Below are 15,175 nucleotides of genomic sequence, written 5' to 3' on the forward strand. Positions count from 1 at the left end.
CGAGAAGAGGGTTTCCAACAACCGGATGAAACGAAGGAATATTATACCGCCACCAAACTCTATACTTATACCACAAGGTAAAACCACAGACAAGACGATGGATACAAACAATCCCTCGACAAGCCTCCAAGCCTAAATACCCACGCCCTGAAATAATCCAATGAATTCTAAACAACCTATAATAACCCAACAAAGTCCCATACCTTCAAAAGTTACGAACAGCATCTTGAAGTGTACGTCCGTCGATATAATTTTTCGGCAGCAAACATTTCCCTTCATATATGTCATAAAGTCCTGCTGGGTAGATATCCGTAGTTATATAAGTTTCTTCATCATCTGTGAAGTTCAACCGGATTAGTCGATTAAAATATTAGGGGCCGTCATCTCCAACTCGTAAGTGATTTCTATTCATTTTGCGGCAACAAAGTAGCGGGACGATATATGGATGTTTCTCCAACAGAAAATACCAGCTCCTGTTGTATATCCACATAAGACGAGGATTTTGTTGTCGAAATTGTTGGTCGCTACAGACATCGGGATGTCTATATATAAAGACGATGATAGTATTATCAAATCACTATCGTTAATATATCCCAATTCTTTTGATGGTTTATGAAATGGATAGTATAATGTGGTTTTTTGCTAGTCCGTAGATGGCACATATGTGGGCCGGTCCTCGTCCAGCACACGAGCATGGAAGGCGTTCTCGATGGTTTTGTTTTATCTTTTGACGTCAATATTAATGTTGTTTTCAAATAGTTTTCTGGAAAATATACAACGGAGGTCGGTGGTATATAACACTATTAGTCTTGTCATGCTGATTGATAGGGCATCCGATTTGTGAAGTACCAAAGTCATTCAACCGAAGTTGAAATTAAAACTTCAGGGTAGATTAACATTGAGATTTGAGATTTTGTTTCCAACAAGATGGACCGGGGGCCGCGATTCAGAGCCTCGCCGACCATACATTATCTGCAATCAGAATTCCAATGTCGCTTGTGTGCGCTGGTGTTGCGAGCTTCGCCCTTCTCATGAGGAGGGGCAGATCTTGAAGCTCTTGTTTGCGTATTGTCTGGAAGACTTCTTGTATATATATATGTATCTATATACTGGTATTTGTAGATCGCCATGAAATTGGCCCGATATGAGTACGAGGCCAGCGGGAACCTGTTCTCCCGAGTGCGCATTTGGCGGTTGATGAAGGGCCAATTGGCCGCATCATCGCACCTTATTTTGAGAAGCTCATACTATGTAAATAATATCATTATTAGCATCAAAGAAGCTCTAAAATATCGCCTGGACTCGAGGATAATTCAATATAAGGATGGATTGATACTATACTCAATGCATAACCTAGTCGGCGGGTAGGTTGCCTGATGTGGTTGGTGGTGATAGTTAGCTAATGACTGCACGAAAGACGCGACGTGAAGTTTGATGCGTAGATGTTAGCTAAATAAGAGGAATTAGAAAACGGAAAAAGAGGGGTGGGTAACATGCAACGGTCAGTGAATTTCTCGAGGGAGTGCAGGTGAGGCTTAACACTAATGCTTCGCCAAGTAAAGCTAAGATTTCTATAGCATGACATCATGAGAGGAGGTCAGTTAACCACCAAGATGAACTACTTCAAGATCCTGCTGGCATATGAATCGAAGTCTCATATAAATTTGGGTTAGGTCTATCCTCATATAGGCTGTCACTTGTCTTGTTCTATACAATATGCTCGTAGTTTCTAGTCGATTCGTAACATGGAAACATACAGCATTCAATAGTTGAGTCGACAGGAGGTATCGCCACCTTTCTATAATTTCACTAGCACAACTCTCCTCTCAAGTAATAAATTTCACTTCTAAAAAGTAATATGGCTAACCAAGAGCGCAAAGTCAAGGATGGTAAGGACAAGAAGATTATTCAAAAGCCTCTCGTCGTATCTGAAGCTGGAAAACTTTGTTCTATTACAGTTGCTGATAGTTTTACATCAAATTCAAGCATCGAAGTCGAGCTAGATATGGAACAAAATATGGATTTGAATGATTTTGGCATTACGAAAGAGAATAATGTTGGGATCAATAAAGAAAGTGAAATGCATGGCACATCTTCGAATCAAGACAAGGATGATAGCCTCGAAATCGCAGCAGTTGAGACAAAGCTATCCCACGAAAAAACCGATACGCTAAAACTTGAGGAAAAGGATTCCATTACTTCTGTTAAAAGTTGTGCAGGGTCAAAGCTGAAGGCTAAAAAAGAGGGAGACAGTGAAGAGATTGAGTTAATGGTCAAGGGTAGACGTGGAAAGAAGAGAAAGCAAGATACGCTAGAGGCCCCTAGCGAAGTAACAGAGGAATCCAAGGTATCTATAATCCTATCTACACCCAAATAATACATTTTAGATTCGTTGTTTACATAACAGGTGTTATTTAGCCAAAAGCAAAACGAGCAAAGAATTCCAATACCCTCACTAGTAAGAGATCGAAGAAACCAAACTCAAACCTCTCAAATCTTCAGCTTCTTTCTCCACCACCGACCCCACCACCTCCAACTGAAGCCGAAATTGCAGAGGCAGCTGCCAAGGCCACCGCTGAATCAGCACGCAAGGAACGTCTCAAACTAATCCCATACTACTATGAAGAAATGAAGGAAATATTTGACTACCTTTGTGACCGTGGTGTTTACTGGAAGAACGATCTGCCAAAGAACAAAAAGTACAGCAACCGAGATACTAAGTTGCTAGAGAAGGAGGTTAAAAAGAAGGCTCTAGAGATATTGGAAAGATATCCCAAGGAGAAAGAGGTTATGAAAGCGTTCGAAGAAGAGGAACAGAAGTTAAAGGTTTTGGGAGAGCGGCAGGAACAAGGTGACTCCAATGAGAAGGAGACGGATATAGACGCGAAGGGCGAGCCGGCTATATTAGATTAGGCGATTTGGCATTTTCACGAACAAGGTGGACTAGCGGCACATCATGGTAGTTCTGATAGTTTAACGATGGCTCTGTTTTTTCATACAACCTTAAAGATCATCTGCATTGCTGTGTATGTACACTTTCTGGAAAAGGTGGCCGCTAATAAGGAAGAAATCCCCAGGGAATCCTAGTAGACGGCTTGGGATTGAACGCTTAGTTATCATAGTACAGTTTTGGAGGATAGAGGTTTAGAGAGAAGCTCACGCAAAGACATTGATATTCATTATTGCTATTCGAAGTACAAAAAAATTAAGGCTAGTAACTGTGGGATCTGAAGGCTTAAGCGCATACAACTTTTATGCTTTTATTCATAGTAGATGATAAATACCAGAACACAGGACTATATACCTGGCGACGCACGACCTGACTACACCTGGTACGTGTGTTTTTTACCCCTCGCTGGTAATTCTGAAGTCTTTTGCTTTAATTGTTTAGATGCGTAGTTGTGCGCTAAATAGTACAAATTAATTGAAGACCAAAAACTTTTGTTGTTCCCTTGAGCTTTGTGCCCCATTCACGTCCTAGTTGACTCTGAATAATTTGTGAACTTTGCTAACACCAGTGCATCCTAACCAAAATCCGAAAGAATAATTCGAGTTTCGCTCCCTCAGGAATCCACCCTAATACAGTGAATAACCTTACTTCACTTGACCGCAACTAAAATCCACCATTGTCACACCTTATATCCTTCCTAGCTCTTCAGTAGATTCTACGTAACCTTCCGTACTTTGTTGCGTGTCGTTCCCCGTGTCTGCTCAACGTGGGCAGTTTTTCCCATTAAGACAGAGTAGATATGTGCCCTATATACTTCACGATGGAATGAAATAGCTGGATCAATAAGTTTTTGGATAAACTTTGTTGTAATATCTCGACCCTGCTCAAGGGACATAGCTCCAAATTCTGCCTCTTGTACGTCTGCGATTCCCTTGGTACCCGTGACATTTTTGGCATGAATCCTGTTCAGCGTCCGCATACTTTCCGCAAATGCGCCTAACTGGGGATTCGAAAGTAGAACATTTCGTAAATACTATATTCATATGGGTATGGACGTTAGCACTGAAATCCAAAGCAATATAGTACCAGTATCGTGGTTTCAAATTAGAAGTGACAGAGAAGGATTCTATACTAAGTGTTCGTTCCAGTTGGTCTGTTGTAGCTTCACAAGGTAGGTAATAACAGCGGCGTTGTATTCAACGTCACCGATTTGTTCCAGTTGTTTGAAAGACAAGGGCCCATATTTGGTATTTATTTTTTGATGCTTAGCTTGTTGCTGGAGCACTTGCCGGAGCTCCCGCGAAACAATAGGTTGAGGGATGGGGACCTTCACCCCTGGTGGATATTGAAATAAAGGTACGCCTGCCTTCTTCTCTTGGACCCGAGAAGTCGAAAACATAGATATTTGATATGTAGGTTTCCTATATGCAGGATAGGCAACAGGACCGCCTTTAGGAAGTTGAGAAGCCTTCGGCAGTTTACCCGTAGGGAAAAGTAGTCGCTGCATCTTAACCGATTTACCCAACCCAGCTGTAACTCTTCGATTTACAAGATAAAGATCATCGCTTCGTTCAAAAAGTTGGCATTACAGAACGATGCAATGATTTCGTATCCACTTCTAGGGTAGATGGGCAAGTTACTTATATGATTACCATGGTATGTTCTCTACTTTTCATTACCTCATTATAGGCCTAGAACTTGCGAGGAGATATATGTGGTCTCTTCCAGGGCTTTCCATCGCGGCTACAAAGAGAATATATATGGGTTTAAACGATTGGGATCGAATCTCCCATATGTAGTAAATCTACAAAACGGATTTTTAAGATTTTCCTGGCCTCGGCTTCTAATAGGACACCGACAGAAATAATTTCGATACAATTAATCGACGATGTAAATTCATGATCATCAGAAAGACAGGGTCTAGTACATAGAAATTTCGAAAACGGATGATCTCGAGATCTCTAGGCCGTATAACACCCGCATTAGACCTGCAGCTGCGGCAGACCCCGCAGACCGTGTAGCCAAGCCTGTGGCCATTTTGCTCCTAAATTCTAGAGGAAAATCGCCAATAGAAACCTTTGAGGTGTCAGCAGGCAACTAAACATATACTGGTGCTGGAGAATATGATCCTAACAAATGTCATAGCTTTTGCGTTGTCTGTTTTATGGGCGTACTTATGTCCCCTTTAGGAATTTAGTCACAGATCCAACACGCAACATCTTTTACAAATGCACTGCCGGATATAGTTTGATAAAACCCAACTATAGTACTATAAAACTGCTAATCTTTGAATTAGTGCTAGCTACGTGTTATATGAGGACCGACTACGGTTCTTAATACTGGCAGCGGCTGTATGAAGTTAAGTTCGGACTTAATCCACTTGCTGATATTACGGACTACCGCTATCGAACCCTTTGACCTTGAATCCTAAATTGACATTATACTCTAGTTGAAAGGATAAGAGCTAGTGTCGTAGGTAATATCTTAATGCCTTGTAAGTATGAAATATATATCTATATGTATATCATTTCAACTTTCCGGAGTCAGGTGCGGGTGCAAACTGAGGAAGATTGGTTAGCTAGCCTTATGCTTTAGAAGTCAGACACAAAAGATAGGAGAGATATAATTTAAATTTAACTATCTGCTTTGGTGGTAATAAATACGGATAATATTCGTGAAATGACGGTAGATACTGGCAGCTCATGATAGAAGCGTAGATAGGTGATCTTGAATTTTTGGCGTTTAAATATCACGATCCCATAGAGTTGGATCTCCAATTAGATACATGGAGAGGAGAACATGGTTACATTCAGGAGGGGAAATATATATGATGAGCCACGATCCAGAGAAATCTGACGATCTTGAATTAATTTTCATAGAGGTTATAAAAGCTTCCTCCCCCTGTCCGCCTTCCTTTCCGATTTCTTCCTTCTTCACCGTACCCATTACATACAATCGTTACTTCAGTATACAGCAAGACGAACTTTCGGCTTTCGCTTATACTTTGCAATTGACTACAGTACTGCATAGTATGAGCTCCACTCACTTCAGGCCAATTCGCTTTATTACATACATACAAAGCAAGCATGTCTCAACAAGACTTCCCCTTCCCTTGTGATCAGGGTCTTCCGACTCCTGCTTGGTCTTCCAACACTGGCACGCTAATTCTTACACTAGCAAGCTCCACTATGTTCCCTGCCCTACTTGGGCCAGCTGGACCTGCTCCTGGACCATTTCCAATGTTCCTAGAGCCTCCAATGATCCCCTCGGGTATGCCTTCTCCATTTATGCCGGGTACCCTGGTCATAGGCCCGATGCCGATGCCAGCGCCATCTGTCATGCCCTCTCCAATTCCAATTGCTGCTTCTTCGGCATTCTCCACCCCGTTCGGGACGATTAACAGCATGCCAAACGATCTGCCGGTCGTCAATGGAGTTCCAAATTTAAATGATGACCAAGCACGAGGCGATCTTCGGTCCAGTACCCAACTACATTACAGCCAATACCAGTCATTGCAATCTTCCATTTCAGCCTCCATCATATAGGGATTTCGTCCTAGCTCCAATGTACATCAAAAACTCGACTGAAGATCTCGCATATCAAAATCTTGCACGAGATAACTATCGAAACGGGCATACGATCCATGGCGCAACGAGCCGACCCTAGAGATTAGTGAGCCACAATTCGTTCAGAGGTTCGAGGATCTTAGTTTTGCGGATCAAATGCGGGAGAGGCGCCTTCGACATCGATATAATAATAACATGACTGACGCCTAGCGAAGAGACAAGGATTGTCGTCGTCTTGAGAGAACAAAATCTTACGAGCCGGAGCTTGATTAGGAGATCTGGAAGTCTTCTCCTTCTTGTCGGCGCTCCATTATGTAATGGGGTTTGGTCGTTTTCTCTAGACTTGGATTGGATGGTCTTGGATTTTTGGATTTGGTTTTGGATCATTAATGCCTTGATTATTGAATGGTTACATGTTGCACAGCTGTACAGGCTGATCTGGGTTTGCTTTTATTGGGATACACTTGAAGATCCACCTTCGGGGGAAAGGAAAAGGGAGAGTTGGGAAAAAATAGAAATTCAAAAACAAAGATTGTTTTGATTGCAGGATTACTGTTAACTTTGAGGTTTAGAGCTTTGGACTCGTCAACCTGGGCCTCATTGGATTGGCATAGGTATAAGGATAACAAAAAACATAAAAAGGTACAAAAAAAAAATCTAAAAGATAAAACAAAGGGACAGTGGTCCGGAACTTGCCTCGGAGGATATTTTGGCCTGTTCCCATGGCTCTAAGCAAAATGTATATAAGCGGTCATTCATAGAGTTCCTAGTTTCCCTTCTCACCTTAACTCTCATCGTGATTGTATGGAATAGCCGATGCCAAAACCTCAAGTGGCATATCAAGATGCCGAATCGTGAAATGATGCCTCAGATTAGTGCGTGTCACCAATAAAATACCATTTTCGCTAGCGTAATGTTGAGGAAAGTCTCATCGATCGCTAGGGTATCCATGTACATATGTTCTAAACTACCGGTCGAGCTTACCGAACATTATGCAATAAAGATGTATATGAATATGCGGTGTCCAATGCAAAGAACCCCTACGTAGCATTATATCCCTGTTAACGAACAAAAGTATCCTGAAGATGACCAATCGCTATTATGACATTTCGCGGCCTGAAGCTAGGGTCAGGTAGGCGAGCTGTCAAGATTCCAAAAATTCGTTGATAATTACCTAGAACTTTCCCAACTAACTAACCTGACGATGCCACGTTAAGTATCCACGACAGAAATAGCCAATCTTCGAAGCTTCCTAGCTTGGGAAAAAGCGGGAAAGTGTGCCCATTGGAGCTAGAAATCGATTCTAGCCGCGAGTCGAAAGAGTTAAAGGTTTATTGGCCCATGAAAGACAGCTCCAGCTCGAGAGAGTCTTAGGAATGGCAGGAACTAGGTCTATGAATCGATTAACATCATAGGTACCATCCATGCTGTGTTCGGATCAAGTCAGGTTGCACATTCCATGGCCGGAACATCCCGGGCCCAACAATATTGGGTTTCACGATACTGTTGTGTCGGTATATATAGGAACACAGGTGAGCGATTAATCTTATCCAGTCCATATCCTTTCTCGCCTTCGCCGTCTTGTAAGGAGGTCCAGTGAATCTTGCAGATCTTGAGAGCCAGACCATTCGTTGAATTTGCGACTTTCGAACGAAATCCCTTTAGCAGGACTGTGATTGTGTTGCCCTGTTCATTATCCCTATATTGATCTTACAAAACATCCGCATTTCTCGGGGATAGATGAAACCTCGGAGGATATATTTCGACCGTCGGTGAATGGATTTTAATCCAACCATTGTTTCTATTGCCCCAGACGCGTCAGCGATAGCTTGGAATTCGAAAAACCGTGCGCTGCACTGCCCTATTGATCAGCCAATCGAAATCGAATTGCATGACTCGCCTGAAAGAAACGGTGCCGGCAGTGAGAGTGAGGTCGGGATTCGAGCTTTGAGATACAAATCGAATCACATGGACCTCTTCAGCTGAAAACCAAGGAAACGGTCTCAGGCTTGTGTCGGAAGGTCCGGTGAATTTATATGCTGCCTGCACACTACCTTTGTTCGACGAGGTTTCAGGCACCAGTCTCACGCGCGGGCGCAGCCTCGAATTCGCGAATTCAAACCCTTTTTGGGATTTAACGAGGTACGCCTTTAAATATCAAAAGGGTTCTCGCCCCTGAACCATTTCGAAATTTCGCCATTTACCTTGAAGTCTGAACATCCAAATCCCCTTTTCCCTGACGTCCTCAAGTTATATCTATGGCCTGCTTTGGCCAGCGACAGCTTGTTGCGAGCTGTCCCAAAAAAAAAAAAACCCTAGTTCTTGCGCTAGGGTTATCATTGGCCAATGGACATGGCTCGATGTCTCCGTACCTGCAACTGTACGACACCAGGGTACACAAATATCGCAAATGGGTACAATGAGCTTGGAGGCAAATATCAGCACCTCGGATGAAGGCAACTGAGACCCCTTTACGTAGCATGCTATTGTCTACGGGGAAAATTTTTTTCGCTGGAGGCCGACCTTAATATATCTATCAGTTCTCAATTGCAAGTGATATAAACGAACCATCAATCCGGATTCCTCAACCTACCTTTGGTGCCTTCTATATGGAAGGGAGCCGAACCGACAACCTCTGTTAACATGCAACGATGCAATGCCTAAAATATTCAACCGCAATTAATAGAAGTTGGGACACCTGAAGTATCCCTCAAACTCGTTCGTAAGTGGCCCTTAATATACAAATTATGCTCCCCTCTCTATATGGTATGCAAAGGCTGACTGCTGTAATAAAAAGTGGCAAAATGTTGGAGCTGAAATCTCTAAGTGTTTGTAAAATTGTTTGCTTGTACTGATGCACCCCGGTCATCTCGATATTTCTGCTGGCCGAATGCAATGCATACGCCGCAGTTACGGCACTGCAACAAGGGTTGCAGGCGAAATATGCCTTGCTTTATGCTCGATAGCGTCCAATAATGCCTCGCAGACCTGATCCTCCAGTTGCGATCGCGACGTTGACGTTATCCGTCCTTTTCAACATTTCAAATATCTGGCACCTCATCTTCGAACTCCCGCTTTTGTGTTTTTACAACCTCGCACCTAGTGTTGAGCGCCCTGAACTGCCGAAACAACCCCGACGCACTCTGGGGTGAGCAAGTACCAGGTACCTTTGGCACAATTCCGCCGGGAACGGCTCGGTTTCCTGTTTCCGAAAATTCCCGAGCTGGAGGCTGGACTGCAGCTCCAGAGATCCCTGTATCAGCTTCTAAATCCCGCTAATTGAGATGGCGTGCAACTTAACATCTGTGGGATATGCAAAATCTTGACTGGGATCACGATTGGAGGATCCTAAGGCTATATGGTTCAATGATTGGAGGAGTGGTACGGAGCCAAGGGCGAAGCTCAAGGATTTGCGTCTCCAGAACCACGGGAAGCATGAAAGGGGATTAACATGGGGTCTCTGCACGACACGACGACATCTGAGACTTCGCGGAGGATAGTCCATGACATGGGTCGATTTGGTTAATTCGTTTAGAACGCAAGACATGTCAAAGCCAGGCCTTCACGATAGCAGCGACACAATTGGTTCTAGACGCCCAGCGAGCAAGCCGCACGTGGGAAGCAAGGAACAACTACCCGCAAAACTCAGGAGGATTTTACCTTGTCAAGGATTCCCAGTCAGATACTCTTGCATTGTGTGTAAAAAAACAAAGGTTTTGCTCCAGACACGACCAACCACCGGAAGATACCGGTGGATATAAATACACCCGTTTGGCTGGCCTCGATCTCGGCGGATTTGAATATTCATTTGGCAGAGAAGTTCAGGGAGAAATTCTCAGTAGTTTCCCCGCTACGGATGTGGGCCGAAAATCTGGGGTATACGACAGCCGAACGGGTTTCTCTCGGATACCCGTCCTTCCATACATGCTTGTTCGGCATGGCCAGCCGGATTTTAACAGGCAATTTGTGTTAACCGCTGAGCTCTAATGCAAGCCCATCGTATCGCTACTGGATTCGGAACAGGTGGCGTTCTGCTTTGACTAGGCGTCTTATCCGTTGCATTTTATACGATAAAAACCCCTGGACAGCCAAAGCTAAAAGAACCGTATACAGTGTTTCAGTGGAAATATCAGCCGATGGCAAGGTTCGACAAAGAAAGAAGGGCAGACAGTATTTTCATGATTAAACTGTGATAGAAATATTGGAAATGTTTTAAAGCGGCTGAGAACGAGGGTTTTCTCGGTTCGGATGGGATAAAATAATTGTACGAAAGAGGGGTTCTCCTTTCCCACTCGAAAAAAACGCACAGGCTTGGAAACTCACTTTTCTTTCGCCTCTACTCACCCCTTGTACGGTTTCGGTCACAACCTATATAATTTTTTTCGGACTTCTTCTGTCTCAGCCAGGGCATATGGAATTAATATTGCCAAAAATTCTGTCTTTTTGTATTCCTCACAAAACTTCGACGATGAAGGAATACTTCTCATATGCTCCTTCCCGCCAACCCTTTCCCCACCAACCTGCAAGTGGACTCGCCGACTCTTAGTATTTCGATTAGGGATGTTGGAAAACCTTTACTGTGGGTGTCCAACAAGGTCAACCACTCGAAATTACGACCTAGTTCTTCAGATGCACATATACACTTCAACAGTGTTTGTGGAGTCGATTCTCGCGAAGTGTTTTCAGTTAACAGCTATCGAGGCCATTAGCGATGATGGCTAGAATCTAATCCTAGTATCGATACTTCCTCCGCGCCCGCTTCCCTCTGAGAAGGGGATCTTTTACCGGGGTGGGGTTGACACTTCGGTCGCCGTAGAGAGGTCGAAAGCGTCGGAATCTTCAACAGCCTCGCGGAGAATTCAAACCCCCGGTCGAACTTCTACCCCTTCTGCTATAAAGCTTCGCAATTTAAGGCGTCTAGTTGCAAAGCAATATACTAACTGTTCGGCTAATTCGTGGCACCCTGTTCAGTCCACAGTTTAGCTGTCGGCGAAACCGACGGCGATGTCTTGTTTTTCTAGATAACGCCAAAGGACCAGCCTTCACCCGAGACTAGTTAGAGTTCATCTGTCTCCTTTATCATCGACAAATCCCAAGGCCGTTCTGGCAGTTGAATATAGAGGAATCCTCTTTTCACCTCCTAGTTTCTTCCGTTTCCTTTACAGAAATGAAACCGTAGGGCGTTAACGCGTTCTCCGCCCGCAAGAAATCATAGCAACCATCTAGAGAATACCAAACCATTTCTATTATCCAGTCGTCGCCTTCCATGACCTTTGAATTTAGGACTCTCTCCCTACTACTCCCGCCCCAAGGCTCCTCTGGAACGGAGTCTCTAGAACGAAACTGGACAACACAATCTAGAGATTTTCGTTGTTGCAAATGAAGGGCTCAAGACTGGAAGTAGACACTTGCCTAGTACTATAGTGTCGATTGCGGATCCACTTCGTGTTGGCCAGTCACATAGGGCGGAGTCACGGCAATGGCGCCGGTGTGAAGCGGCTTAGTTAAATTCTGGACACTCGGGGCTTCCGGTCAGCCGATGGGACCCTCAATTAGTATTCTAGGGTGGTGCACAGTCCTCCCCAAATGCTGACTAAACTATGGGACCTCGGACTGTGTAACTGCAACAATAAGCAAAGCCGTTCAAAATTCAGCAACCTCTATATCTTCTGAATGCTTATATTGTCAGCAGCTTTGGATTTTTCTAACTAATTCCCCGAAAGTTTCATCGAACTGATTCTTTATAAGTTGAACTACTAGTGAGATTCATCGAGGGCTTCATACTTAGCAGATCCAACGTAATACCGGTGCAAGTCTTGAAAGTTCTCGCCACCCCCCCCCCCATCCCAATACTAACCGAACGTCATTTGTGCTCCTAAATTAAGACATGACAGTAGCTATAACGGCCCGTGTGTATGCCCTAACTAACAACTGTGCAGTATTTTGGTACTGACAGGCTGTTATGCCGCCTATCTTGTTTTATTACCAAATAACTATAGATCCTAGCACTTCCTTGGACTCTCGAGGGGGGACCGGCTGCTAATAAGCTGTAAAGCTGTCTAGTTTACGAGATAATAGCCTTACTTAATCTTACACTATAGCGATTGATTCGGATTAGATTCTTAGCGAATTGAATATAATATTTCCTAAATCCTATCGCTTTACTCGTAAGATCGTATTGTAGGCAGGTGATGAACCCTGAAAGCAGTACGATGTTCCAATATCATTCCCGGTTAGAAACAAGAAACACGGCGATTCGAAATACCACAGAACAACGCCGTCTCGAAACCCGACCTAATGTGATTCCTGTCCTTTCACACGCCGACACCACATGCATCAATGTAGAAAAGCTAGTACACTCTCTATCCAACTTGAATGCACCTGGTTTCTTGTACTCTAGAGTCCCCACGCCGATACCTGACACGATTAAACATCCAAGTATAGTAAGATTCCTAAGGCTCTTTTGATTCGAATCCCAAGAACCTGATTCATAATTCGGTCGAAAAACTCGTCGACAGAGTTTCCAGAAGGGAACTCTTCATCCCGGACCGCTTTCCCTACGAATTTACAGAGAGGCTCCCATCCTTCTCTAACATCCCACTCTAGAAACCTTTCCGGCGGTACGCAGCCTCTCACCAATGCGCTGTGTTCCCCACACACTCTCTTTGCGTTTCTGCGATGGTTGTTCCGGAAATATATCTGGAGAAATGGGGCCAAATATCCCATATCTTCCTAGCTTCCCAATCGAACCTTGTTGCGAACCACAAGAATTTAGAATCAACCAATGGTTGGAACACCTTCAAGTAACTGCGATTCCAACTCTTATATTTAAAATGACTTTGGCATCCGGATAAGCCTGTACTAACTCTCTCGGAAACGCAGAGGCAGGGAAACCAGTAACGGCACTATATTCTCCCAGAATTTGATAGAAATCCTCCCAGCCCTATTTTGCCTTGGTTGTGGTATAGACTATACGGCCTCGGTCTAGAGAATTGCATCGAAATGGTTTTCACCAACTTGATAACCATGGTATGTTGGATATCCGAGGGTTTGGAGGGCACAGCAAAGACTTTCGGTGCCCGAGCGAGACATACCCAGGCAAAGGACTTGCATTGGGACGGCGCGGGTATGGCCGCGATTGTTCTTCATCATAACTGGGTTTCGTGCGACATATCGATATCTGGCGCCGGTTAGTTGAGTTGCGTGGTATAATTCAATTCGGTGGTGGCTTGTTGCTGGGAACTTTGGCGGTCATATTTATCCTACAAAGTAGCAATTGAGATGATGGGAAAGCTTGTGTAGTTTAATGTTAGAAAATCCAAGCTTTACGTCAGCCATTTAAATAAAAATTTCGTCATTGAGCGAGAGCAATGTCAAGGAGATCTTTAGTGAGATGAGGTTTAGAACTAGCATAGTATCGAGACATCTGCCGAATGTTGGGCTAGGTACCTAGCTGGCTGTAGAGGGATCCGCAACGCTGACATGGAACTAATTGTACATGAACAGACTAGCTGACACACAGCTGGATCTAGTATGCATTGCAGCAAAAAAAAAATCTAAGTCAAGTCCCGCAACCGAGCCGTTCGAACTAATACCAAAAAAATTATCTTAACTATAAGGGAAAGGTTTCAGCTGATATTAGTGTATATGCATGTTGCTCTAATATACATGGCCCCAAAACCGAAGATCTAATTTTGTATTACATAGATCGCTATTCGGAATCACAACCACTTTAACCAACATATGAACCTTGGATCGGCTGGGGCATTTCAGGTGGGGTCGTCAATGCTCTCGTGAATCGGTACGCTAGAAAGGCCGAGACTGCAAATATCGGTATCCCAATCCCGAGCCCCACGCCTAAGCCGATTTTTGCGGATTCCGATAGTCCAGCAGTGGACCCCACTGTCACGGTTATTGTACTGGAAGGCCTACTGTCTAGCGAGTTATTATCAGGGAACACTGTGATTGTTGTTGCTAGTTTAAAATCAAGTTAATTACTACGTACACCTTTTACTATTATCAAAAGAAGAAAGCAAGCTTAGGAAAGAAAGAAAGAATTGGATATAAATGGAGTAACTTACCAGCAACCTGGATTGTAGCTGTTTCCAATGTCGTTGTCAATGTGCTTAATGGTATTGCCCTTGTCTCCGTTACCGTTTCTGTTGCTCCTTCTCCATCTCCATCGGTCGGAATAGCGCCTACCTCGGCGCCGCCTGCAACATATTGATCGCAGTATCCACCAAATACGCTAAGCGCAACAGAAACATCCCCACTGACAGCCGAACAGCTTCTCGAAACACAGGATCGTAAATGTGAAGTTACAATCAATCGAATGTCACTCCGACTGCAAATACATGAATTGAGACTACACCCGACCACCGCGGTGATTTCGTGTCCATAATAACATCCTAGCTGCTTTTCAAAGCAACAAACCGCGCAGTTGCGAACAGCGCCATAATCGGATGCGCTGCCGAATGTCACGGATTCCCGGTCGGGTATTTGTTGTGCGACAACTCGGATTGTCGGCAGGGTTACCAAGAGGAGTGGGAGAATGATGGAGAGCATGGTGAATACGGTGGGAATGTATTGCCGCTTGATGATATGGGAATAGGTGAAGAAGAATGTCGCCGCACACATGGTATTTGAAGAATAACCCCAG

General features: G+C 44.0%; 1 protein-coding gene across 1 annotated transcript; it reads left to right on the top strand.

The window, feature by feature from the left end:
• Window positions 1–1,493: 1,493 nt before the first annotated feature.
• Window positions 1,494–2,913, top strand: DFL_006428 (uncharacterized protein; the record flags this gene model as incomplete). The annotated part of the gene is made up of 4 exons (XM_067635855.1): window positions 1,494–1,501; window positions 1,881–1,889; window positions 1,987–2,347; window positions 2,419–2,913. The coding sequence occupies 4 exons, from the start codon at window positions 1,494–1,496 to the stop codon at window positions 2,911–2,913; spliced, it is 873 nt and encodes a 290-aa protein (XP_067490243.1).
• Window positions 2,914–15,175: the final 12,262 nt, after the last annotated feature.

Source organism: Arthrobotrys flagrans (assembly GCF_004000055.1).
Source record: "Arthrobotrys flagrans strain CBS H-5679 chromosome Unknown unitig_9, whole genome shotgun sequence".
In the NCBI taxonomy this organism is placed as follows: Eukaryota; Fungi; Ascomycota; class Orbiliomycetes; order Orbiliales; family Orbiliaceae; genus Arthrobotrys; species Arthrobotrys flagrans.